General features: G+C 43.2%; 1 protein-coding gene across 8 annotated transcripts in view; it reads left to right on the top strand.

Moving 5' to 3' along the window:
- The first annotated feature begins 2,139 nt into the window (after positions 1-2,139).
- Positions 2,140-11,063, top strand: part of EXOC4 (exocyst complex component 4) — a 421,296-nt gene continuing 412,372 nt past the window's right edge. For all 8 annotated transcript variants that reach the window (XR_012629099.1, XM_074869675.1, XM_074869674.1 and 5 more), the window contains exon 1: positions 2,140-2,231. Coding sequence is in view for 7 of the 8 variants with exons in the window: in XM_074869675.1 (XP_074725776.1) it covers positions 2,146-2,231 (86 nt within the window). In the remaining variant the exon portion in view is untranslated. The remainder of the gene's footprint in view (positions 2,232-11,063) is intronic.

The following is an 11,063-nucleotide window of genomic DNA, read 5'->3' as shown; positions in this document are numbered from 1 at the left end:
ACCTCAGTGTTCATGTGCTGCATCAGCCTGCACTACGTTAATTATCTTTTGTTTAAAGAAAACAGAAATTCACACCTATAGCTCTGCTTGGGTTGGGAGGGAAAGGAAAGGGCTTGTAAACGAAGCAAGGCAGTGGTTTAGCAATTAGAGCCCAGGATTGAAAGTCAGCGAGGTTACAGTTCTGGAGATTTGCTGTTGTTTGTCCTGATGAAGTTCCTCCTAAATGAGGTGATTATTGTAGCTGTCAGGAATGAAAAGGTAGGACACATTGATTTCATCCCCACTGCAATCTCCAGGATGTGCCAGTACAGAGCAGTCAATATGAATTGCCAATTAACAAAAAAACAATATTGGCAAGTTGGCAGTTTGAGAAAAAACTCCCTCCAGCCAATGCATAAAACTCCTGCCATTCAAAGCTCCATCCTCGAGCAAAGGCATTAGCAAACCTGCCCAGAAAATCAGCAAAGATGAGCTTTTTTGGCGCAGCTGAATAGCAAATTGTAGAGCTGAGAGCTTGTCTGCAGAGGGGAAATGTAGCAGAACAGTAATATAGGAACACACTTCAAGTGCACACCCTATCTGGAGATAAAAATCACTTTACTTTGGAGTAATTATTCTGTTCTGAAAAAACATTTGTTATTCAGGAATAAAGTATCTTTCATTTCAGAATTAAAGTGCCTGTGCTCTTATTCTGCCATTCTGCTAATGATAATAGATACAGCTGTTGAGTATAATTGAGATTCTTCCACAATAGCTACTGTGGAAATCTTCCCCTTGTAAATAAGCCCTAGGAATACTGTGCTTCCAATTACCTTATATTTCAACTGCAGTTCATATAAATGGATACTGTTGACTTACCTACAAATTTCATGCAATTAAAATCGTTAATGTGAAGCTTTGGGCTGAAGAAACAACTCCAGAATATCAGCCAGGAGAAATGTCTTTGACATGATGGAGTGAAGCTGGTCTAGAAAACACCCAGGAGCAATTAGTACCTGACCGTTACTGTACTTGCGAAGGAATCCCTGCCTCTGCAATAACAAACCCGGGTCTTGCGTGCTGCTTTTAACACAAGCTCTCAAAGGATTTGACCAGAGAGGTATCATTATCCCTCATCAACAAATGGGAAAAGTGAGGCAGCTGTTGTAAGATGATTTAACGTTGCCCAGCAAGCCACTGAAAAACAACCTTTTGTTTTCTAACCCTGAACACGGCAGCATACACCTTTCCTCTTCTGAAGGAGACCATCCTGTGGCAAGAGATGGAGTGTATCGGTCGTAAAACAAGGACTGTGGGCAAGTAGGTTGGCCTTCAGTAAGCACTGGGTGTTGGAGATCTGGCTCCAATTTGTCATCTCCAGCTGTGCAAAAACCACAATTCAAATGCAAATGTTAACTCACTCAGGTTTACTTTCGGAGTTGACTTCCAAGATCACCTGGGCTGTTTCAGCTCGGGTCACCTCACCGCTTTCCCAGTGAAACCTGGGGAAAACTATATTTAAAACCATCATAATTTAAAGACATTACATTAAGCGACGCTTCAGCAACCCCTTGTAGACGTACTTGCAATCAGAATCCGCTCGAGGCTGTGGCACGCAGCTATTCATTAGCATCAGCTAGTTCGTAGGACACATTACTCTAAGTAACTAGTGCATTTTGTTCGTTTTAAACCATATAAATGCTTAAACCCTTTGCTGTTCAGTCTGGTGAAGGGCTGGGAGCATGTCCGGCGTGGCCTGGCTCTGTGTGGGCGGCTTTGGTCCCTCACACTCACACCCCATTTTCTGCAGCTTCCAGAGTGAATGATGACTTCTGGACACAGCCCTCTTTGCAGATGTCTGAACAGTAGTTTTTTAATCTCTCAACAAGTTTTAACCGCTTTTCGAAGGGGGCATTGGACCCTCGACGCCTCATTTCAGTCAGCTCCACGCTGAGAGTGGCGCAGGCCGGAGCCGCCGCCATAAAAACTACAACTCCCAGAGCGCTCCGCGGCGGCGCCGCACGCCGCACAGCAGCTTGGTGCCGGTCGCCCCGCCTTCCACCGCCTTCTATTGGTGCAAAGACCCGCAGCTGCCCGCCTTCTCTCTTCTGATTGGCTGCGCCGCGCCAGCACGGGTGGCTGCCCGGTGTTTGAGGGGGGTGCAAGATGGCGGCGGGCGAGGCGGCGGGGCGCTACCGGAGCACCATGAGCAAGAGCAAGGACCCCTCGGGGCTGCTCATCTCTGTGATCAGGTAGGGGCGGCGCGGCCCCGCTCCGCAGCCTCCGTCCCGCCTGCAGGGCCGCCCCTGGGCGCGACCCAGGCGTGTGTGGGGACCTTCCCGGGCTGGGCCTCCAGAGCCTCGGGTCCTTCCAGGGCCCTGGCAGCGGTGGGGAGGCCTCAGTTCTGGAGCAGGCCTGAGGGGTGTCCCGCCGTCTTCCCGCCCTGCCCGGCTCACCGCCTTCTGTTCCCCTTACTTTGCTATATCCCGGGGTCGGAGGAGTAAGCCCTGCAGTTAACAACAGTGTAATGTCATACAGGGAGGGTCAAGGCACCATCTTATTCCTATAGAGTCTATAGTTGATGCCCGTCCACAAACACACAGCAGCACTGAGTAAAATATGGCTGGTTGGAAAAGCTGTAGGACTAGGAAGTCCTGTGGGCAGAGTCCATCCTGGTCTAGGATGCAGTAGTGGGAAAAGTGCTGCTTCTGAGCCTGGCTGTCTTGTGGGGTGTGAAAGGAAAGCAGTTGTGTCTAGTCATGTTTAGACTATTGGGTTTTGTCTGTCCTTATTCCTGAACTCTTCTCTCCTCTGCTAAGGGTGATTCTGTGATATACTTGGAGCCAAGCAAGCACCTGAATTCACTTCACTGGTTTCTCTCTGTGCCGCCTTCAACTGCTTGTAAATCTGTTCTACGCCGCTTATAACCAGCGGGTTGGCAGTTGATTTCCCACACTGAAACTTAAATGTTGGCCTTATGCACCCCCTGTAAAGCGGGTGTGGGCAGCAAGTAGTCATACTAGTATGATATTGTGAGTTGTAGTGAGCTTTTGAGCTTTGGTTTCTTCTTCCATGTCTTTGCCAGAAACTATCGTCATTCTGTTACTTTGGAGGAGTTACTGTAGCAATAGTTCTGAATCTAGGATGTGTTACGATTTTAAAATCCTCTGTGAATGATAATGTTTAGGACAAGATTCCGTTCTTTTTCATTACTGTGAAAACTGGGCTTTCAGATCTTGCAAGGTAAATGGTGGCTCTGAAAAAAAGCAGCTGCCTCACAGAACTGCTTAGCCTTTCCAGGGTCGTGACTGTGGTCTCGGAATTGTATGGTAAGAGGTAACAAAGAATCACTGAACAATGAATGAAAGGTGATGCTTAACACAGACTGTGGTGCCTGACTTTCCCATTTCAAGTATATGTGGTTCATTAGTTTTATAAGAAAAGCTTATAAACCCAGAGTTGTTGACGTTGGAGTTACCTGTATATATGTATGCAGATGGAGAAAAGTATATATGGGTCTGAACTCATATAACCATGAGGTATGACAGTGGTAGTAGTGTGTACTTTGGTAACTTTATTTTGTATATAGCACATGTTGAAAGGGAGAGAGATAGGAAGCTAATACCCAAATACATGACTATTAAAATGGGTAGTGTTCCTGCAGATTTTGTATCCAGGCCTACACACGCTCATGGATGCAATTATTAATGAGTTTGCATGGACCGTTTGCATAATGAATACATGTTTAACTGTGATAACCTGAAAAAAATCAGGCTTCTTACCTGGATCTTGAGTTTTTGCTGGGCACTTAAACCTTGTATTTGGGACAAGGATAATTACTGTGGATTTAAAGTGTGTTGTCCTTAGTGTTTCTTTGTCAGCCTCAAATTTGAATAAGTTGGAGAGGCAAACAGGGTAAGTTGTAGCTAGATAACCTTAATTTAGAGAAAATACAGTAATTTGTAGACAGTGGAAGAATGAATAATATACATGCGTTGATTGCTGTGGCATTTCCTGTAGTAATTGACTTTTTCTTTTCCATGTTTCCTATAATTTCCAAGAGTATTTTAAGGGCCTCCTTTTGTATCTCTATTTTAATAAATCTGGACTTGTTATTTCATTTATAATATAAAATGAGAGTGAGTTCATGTTACTGTGTTCTCCAAATAAGAAATCATGTTTGTTTAATAATCTTTGGCTTACGGGCACTGATACCTTGGCTAGTTTAGGTCCAGTGTTTAGACACAACATTGAAATTATCAACTTTATGAAATTAAAATTATTCAACAGAACAGCCTGATAACTAAACCTCCAGAATTTAATTAGAACTTGGTTTGGATGTAGAGATTCTTTGCAGAGCTTGAAGTGTCATGTTGAGCCAGACCATGAAAACCTGAAAGTAGAACTGATTGCAGAGGAAGGAAAAAATGTTGTGTTAATAATGCTCACGTTTCTTAGGGTTAGCCAAGTACAAAAAGCAAATGGTGTGGAAAGGAATTTAAATCACGTTCTTTTGAATGTTGTTTTTGTATAGTAGCTTAGATGCGGGTGAACTTGCAAAGCAACAGTTGAAATTTTCTGCTGTTTTGTATGCTCATAAAATACTATTGCAAACCAATTTAGACCTGGGTGGGTGAAATGTATCTTTCTTATAGCTTTACTCAGCTTCAGAAAAATACCACGAATCTTAACAGTAGGCCATTGGTTTGAAATGTAGCAAAGTTTTCTTTTCTTGATAGCTTTATTTCCAAAACATTTATGTGTAGAGTCTTCTGCCAGTCCTTGTGGTTTTACACTTGTATTTCCCTGTTTATTTAAAACGCTATTTGTTTTTCTCTTGTTGCTGTGAAAGGCCCATAAAAGGAAACCGTATATGAAAAGTAGCAAAACTTTGACTACATTCTGCTGCTCTGAACAAACCAACCCAGAGGAGCTTCTTCAACTATTACGGTATTTTAGTTGGTTATAGCAAAGATGGTTATGTCTTTCAGAAAGGAACATTGTTTAGGTCTGTAAAATCTATTTAGTGTGATTATCTATAAAATGCTTTGAAATGTTAAGCTGAAAGGCCTTTTAAAAATATAAATGATTTTATTAACGAAGGGATAATTTTTGATATTTACTCAAGCTCAGCAGCTCTCTGTTGCAAGAGACTGAATAATTTACTTTCCTCTAATACTAGATTTAGGGGTTCTTGTACTCATTTCACTGGTCTTCCCAGGAGAAAAAGGGTCTTGCTTTCAGGAAGAGTATTTGGGGCCAGATCCTTGACAAAGTTTAACATATTACAGCAGCACTGAAATCAAGTAAGAAACGGTATTTTATGGGAGCTGGGGCTAAAATCAGGTTGCTGCTGCTTCAGGAAAGATAGCTGCATAAATGGCAGTGTAGGTTTCATCACTGTTGTTCATCGCAGTCTTGGTGTAGTTTGGAAATTTTGGGTCGTCCCTAGTCTCTGTGGTGTTGCTTTTCACTAGCTCTGAGATGAAGGAAGACCCTACAGGAAGGACTGTCCCACTTCTGATCACTTTTTTGTCCCTGTGAAGTGTCCCTTTTTCCTGTTGTGTTGGGGGACACATTTATTCTTTGGGAGTTGTTTCCTGTGGGAAGATTCATGTACTGATCAGATTCACCTTGGTTTTCTGGTTGGTGCCGAGAGTAGAGAATAAAGGCAGCCTCCAGTATGGACTAATTTGAAAGAAGTTGTTTCCTGAGCAGAAGGAGATGTGCTGCTCAGTAGAGTACAAAACTGAAAATAAAATCCTGCTGTTTGAGCTGAACCGGGACCTGTTGGGTGCCGATAACCCCACTAAGGTAGTCTGGCTCAGAGGGGTGATTTCTGGCTCCCAAGCCACGTGGTGCAGACATCTGGTGCTTGTGCTGCCCCATAGTCCCAACTCGGGCAGACTGACCGTGTCCTCACAGCAAAACACCTGGCTCAGGCCTCCTCTTGGAATCCTTGTGGTATCTCATTGGTTCCAAAACCTTTATATATCTACGAACAGCAGTTCAGATTGTTTGCCAACGTCAAACCTGCCTTGCAGCACACAGGCAGTGTTAGCAAATATCATAACTAAGAAAACTCTCTAAACCAAATGACAGTTTAGAAAGCCAACATTGGTTTATTGCAGTGCTGGGTGCATGGGGGATTTCTCCTCTTAACATGCACACCAATGGGACTTTCTGTGCTTTTTTGATACACAAAACTTGCAGAATTAGTAATTTTCCAAGTCCATCCTCTCTATGATGATTGGTTAGTAATTTACATACAATTATCGTACTGCTGACACTACTACTATGCATGCTCAGGGGAAGACTCTTCACCTGGGCAAGGATCTTCTCGACCTGTGGGCGAGATTTTTGGTATTATTATGCAGCTAGTTCAGCTAAGGACACATGAACCTTGAGTTTGCTTGCCAAGTTGGTAACATACCCTTGTCAAGGGCTAATGGCTCTGGGATCTTCTTGCTCAAAGGCGGTGGATCTACTTGTTCTTCTGATTAGGGATGCCTTTGGCTTTAACATAGACCAAGAACATCTTTCTTGACCTCAGCATAATATTACTACACGTTCTAAAAGTGTAACCTTCAACAGTAGGATGTTTTATAGTCAGTTTTATTGCCAGTCAGAGAGGGACCTGGGGGTGTTGATTGCCAGCCGGCTGAACAGGAGCCAGCAGTGTGCCCAGGTGGCCAAGAAGGCCAATGGTATCCTGGCTTGTATCAGCAATAGCGTGGCCAGCAGGGACAGGGAAGGGATCTTACCCCTGTACTCAGCACTGGTGAGGCCGCCCCTCGATGAGTGGGTTCAGTTTTGGGCCCCTCACTCCAAAAAGGCCATTGAATGACTCGAGTGTGTCCAGAGAAGTGCAGGGTCTGGAGCACAGGTGTGATGGGGAGCGTCTGAGGGAACTGGGGGGGTTTAGTCTGGAGAAGAGGAGGCTGAGGGGAGACCTCCTGGCCCTCTCCAACTCCCTGAAAGGAGGGTGCAGAGAGGGGGGATGAGTCTCCTGAGCCAAGGAACCAGCGGCAGGCCAAGAGGGAATGGCCTCAAGCTGCGCCAGGGCAGGGTCAGACTGGCTCTTAGGAAGTATTTCTTTGCAGAAGGGGTTGTTGGGCGTTGGAATGGGCTGCCCAGGGCAGGGGGGGAGTCCCCATCTCTGGAGGGATTGAAGAGTCGGGTCAACCCAGCGTTGAGCGATCTGGTGGAGCTGAGAACGGTCAGGGTGAGGTTAATGGTTGGACTGGAGGATCTTCAAGGTGTTCTCCAACCTAGATGATTCTATGATTCCCTGACAGTTCAAGAAATTCCTGTCAAGATTAAACACTGTCAGGAGTGAACGCTGTGCAGCACTGCCCCAGGACAGAACTGAGCCATTCAAAAAGAGCCAGGAGCTACTGGCAGAGCTGAGTTACAAGGTATTGTAGTCATACCCTCAGCAGGCTGCTGCTGGGGTTACACCAAACTCTTGGGCACAGCTTCCCTCTTGTGTCTCCTAAAGGAGAAACAGAGGGTTTGTTCATAAAAATAAATCTTTTAGAAGTAAAGAGTGTTTGGGAAGCTTAATGAATGTTTGCAAAGTCAGCTATTAAAATCCCCACCTTTGTTGGGGCTCAAGGGAGACTTCCTTCTTTTCCCTATGCCTTCAGGGGATATGAGAGTATCTTCAATTTGCCCTTGTCCTCACATTGCTGAGAAGAAATGACCATTATTGGCTACAAGAAGACAGAGCTCCTGGGATTGTGACTTCTAGAGTAGAAAATTGGATATCAGGGCTTTACAGCTTCTGGTCCCGTGCATCTGGTGGGTGGGCGAAAGCACAGCACTTGCACTCGTGCCTCAGCACACCCACTTTCAAAACATGTGCTAATTCTTTCATGTATGAGAAGGATCCCTCAAGTTCCTTAAATAAAAGGTACTTTGTAAGGTCAAAATGTTGTCACCGGAGACCGGGAGCTTTTGTTGTAGAAGTGTAATGCTGATCGCATGGGCTTTTAAAAAAATAAAATGGTCTTTTAAAAAAATAGTGCAAAGAATGGAGAAAATTCATTTACTGGAGGACAACTCAGCGAATATTTTTTTTATCTTTCAGAGGATAAAACACGTGTGTGTATATTGATTTTTCTTAACCTTTTGTTTTGTTGGTAGCTGGTTGAAGCAGCTTTTGTATGCTGAAACAAGCAACCTGGCATTTAGCAAATGCTATTTTTTTGAGAGATCTTGTCAGATTTTTAATTGGTGAATGTGTCTGCCTTTTATTTATTGTTAGGCGTTTTTCTTTCCAATTAAAGGTTGCTATTTTTTAAAACTGGCCTTTAATAGCTGCTTTAATTGGGAGAAAACAAACTTTAGCAGTGACTCTGTAAGACCTCCTTGAAATCTTTGTGCTAGTCTTTCACACAGGCAAACACATACGACAGATGTCAAGGAGAACTAAAAGTGAGGCAAGATATAGTGCTTTTCTTACTTTCATGTCTGCAGAAGTTGAAATTACAGGCAAAAAGCCTTGAACACATTTTATTTTTTACAAGTGGGATTTTTTTTAATGCTTTCTGGCCACAATTTTCATTACATTTACAGTGAACTTTGTTGAATGGATTCTTACTAATGACCTGGCGTTTGGTTTTCTCTTTCTGGCTGAAGCGATGGAACTGATATCCTAGTTTGTGATGTGGAGTGAGAAAGATGGATGTATAGCTGTTGCCGTCGTTGTTACATTTGGGAAATAGCTGCTACAAGAAATAAAGCCGAGTTACTCTGATCTGTATGCACTGTAATGGTGTCTTAAAACCACTTTTATTGCTAATGGTGTTTTCCAGTGTTATAAAGGTAGCGGTTCTTCTGTAAGACAAGTAGCTCAGAAATTCATTGAGAATAAATTGTATATGGCAGAGTATGGTTTTAAACAATACATTTTCCTGAAATGATCTCGAGGCACTTGTATAAAATGTATGCATATTTGGCAAGTGTTGGGTTGTAGCTTGATACAGATACTTGATTACATTTAATAGCAACAAGAGCTGAGGGTGCATGTGTGAATATGCAGCCATATGGGGAAGGACAATATGTGTGACCATGCCTTGTTGAAAGCTCAAGGTACTTTATTTTTCAGTTCTTATTTTAGCTTTAGACAATGCGCTGTGCAGAGCTGGCGTTCAGCCTACGCTTACAAAACTAGGAAGCTGTAATAGTTGGTTTTGTTAGTAAATGATTACAAGTTCTGTGGTTTCAACTCTTTCGAAGACGCTGCCTCCAACAGCTCTTCCTTCCAGTGCAGTATTGAAACCTTCAGGTTAATAAGGAAATTTCCAAAGCCTCTTGGGGATTCAAGCAGGGCTGCTGTTCTGATGCAGTGTGATATCAAGGCTGGGTTTGTAGTGCAGGGTGGGCAGTGGCTCCTTAAATACTCCTCATCCTGTAATCATCCAGGTGGCACACGTAAGTAGCATTGTCCAACCTCTGCTCTTGCAGATTTGAGAACACTGAGCCTTAGGACTTGGGTTTTCTCCTGGGAATGTGGCAATTCATGCAATAGCTGTGTTGGCTTTTTGGATCAAAAGTTAATTACAGAAAAAAGGTAGAGAGTTGATACCTGTGGTCTCCTGTACATGGAGATAGTCCTGGACAGGTTTCTCACACAGTTTGGGGGTAGTTGGGTCGGTTTGCTTGTGCCTGGCACTGTAAGTGGCATCTCATGGGGCTGTCTGCTGCCTGCATCCCTTTTCCAGGCTGGAAAATGCTGTGCAGCTGGTGTCGTTAGGGTTTTGCCTGTGTGCGGGATTGTTTTTTCACCTTAATGTACTGCTGTTGGAGACACCTGAAGGAGTGTGACTTCTGTTGAAGTCATCATCTTAAATGACTGCAGTCCAGTCTTTGTTTCAGAAATCAGCTGCTCGCTTGCATCGTTTGTATTGGTGTGGTGAAATTTGATTAAGAGTTGGTTAATTTAGCAAAATAAAGAATTCCCTGATGATACTTATTTAGATGGCTGTAGGCTGCTCAGCCTTTTCACTGCAGCTATCATGCATACAGCTGCAAGCCCTCAATGATAAAAAGATCATCAACTTCTGTTGAAAATGCTCTAACCAACTGTGTAAGTGGCATGAAAGATTAATGGAATGTAAGCAGAGGAGGGAAATGTTTTATAATGCTCTGTTTACTTTGTATGTTTAACAGCATTTTGAAGAGACTCGGTTCTGCCGCTTCTTGTAGTGAAGGAGTGAGTTATTTCTTTGTTTGCACAAAGGAAATGTGGTCGTCTGGAGGCTGGGTACTTTGTGTTCCCCTTGGTGAGCATGGAGCCTGCTGGCCTCAGGATTTCATCGTTTTGTTTTTTTTTAACAGGAAGATCCTTTATAATTTTATAGTTGCTTTACAGTGGTAACCCATTCTCCATGCCTATTGACTTGTACGGTGCAATTTTTGACTACCTTCTTTCCAGCCCCTCACTGTCTCTGTGAAGAGAGTAGTTTGTGCCCTGAACATTTTGATTCATTTCCTCAAATCCAGAATTTCATAAGAACAATCAACTAAGCTGTGAAAATAATGAGAAAATACTCAACGTGTTGCTACTGAGTTGAATTGTTAAATACCTTTTGGATTTTTTTTTTCTTCTGTCTGGCTTTTTTTCATAAGGAACCAACTTTTACAATGGTTTCAGTGAGACTCTGCAGAGGTTTCAAAACATGTATTATCAGATTATATGCTTTGAGGTTAAATAGTGCTGGAAGCTGTAGATCACCCCATTTGGGACTTGCCTTTAAGACAACAGTTTTCAATTATAAAATTCAAATAAGTCCATTTAGTTTAATGAACCTCTGGAAATTTGCAGAGCAGTGTAGACAGTGTGCTGAAGTACAGTTGTTCTTGTCCCAGGGTGCTTTAAAAAACTTTTTCATTGTGCTCTGTTGAAATGTAGCTGCTTGTAAGGTCTCACAGGGGGGAACAGCTTTGAGGAGGAAGAATATTGCTGAACTGCTCCAGACAGACTTTTTTCCATACAGGATTTTTTCACTCCCGTAAAATTAAGTCTTAAGGGGAAAAAAAAAAACCAAAACCAACCAACCAACCAAGCCCTGATTTTC

This window comes from Strix uralensis, chromosome 5, assembly GCF_047716275.1.
Source record: "Strix uralensis isolate ZFMK-TIS-50842 chromosome 5, bStrUra1, whole genome shotgun sequence".
Taxonomy (NCBI): Eukaryota; Metazoa; Chordata; class Aves; order Strigiformes; family Strigidae; genus Strix; species Strix uralensis.
Note: the sequence above shows the minus strand (reverse complement) of the source record. Positions and strands in the feature narration are given on the sequence as shown.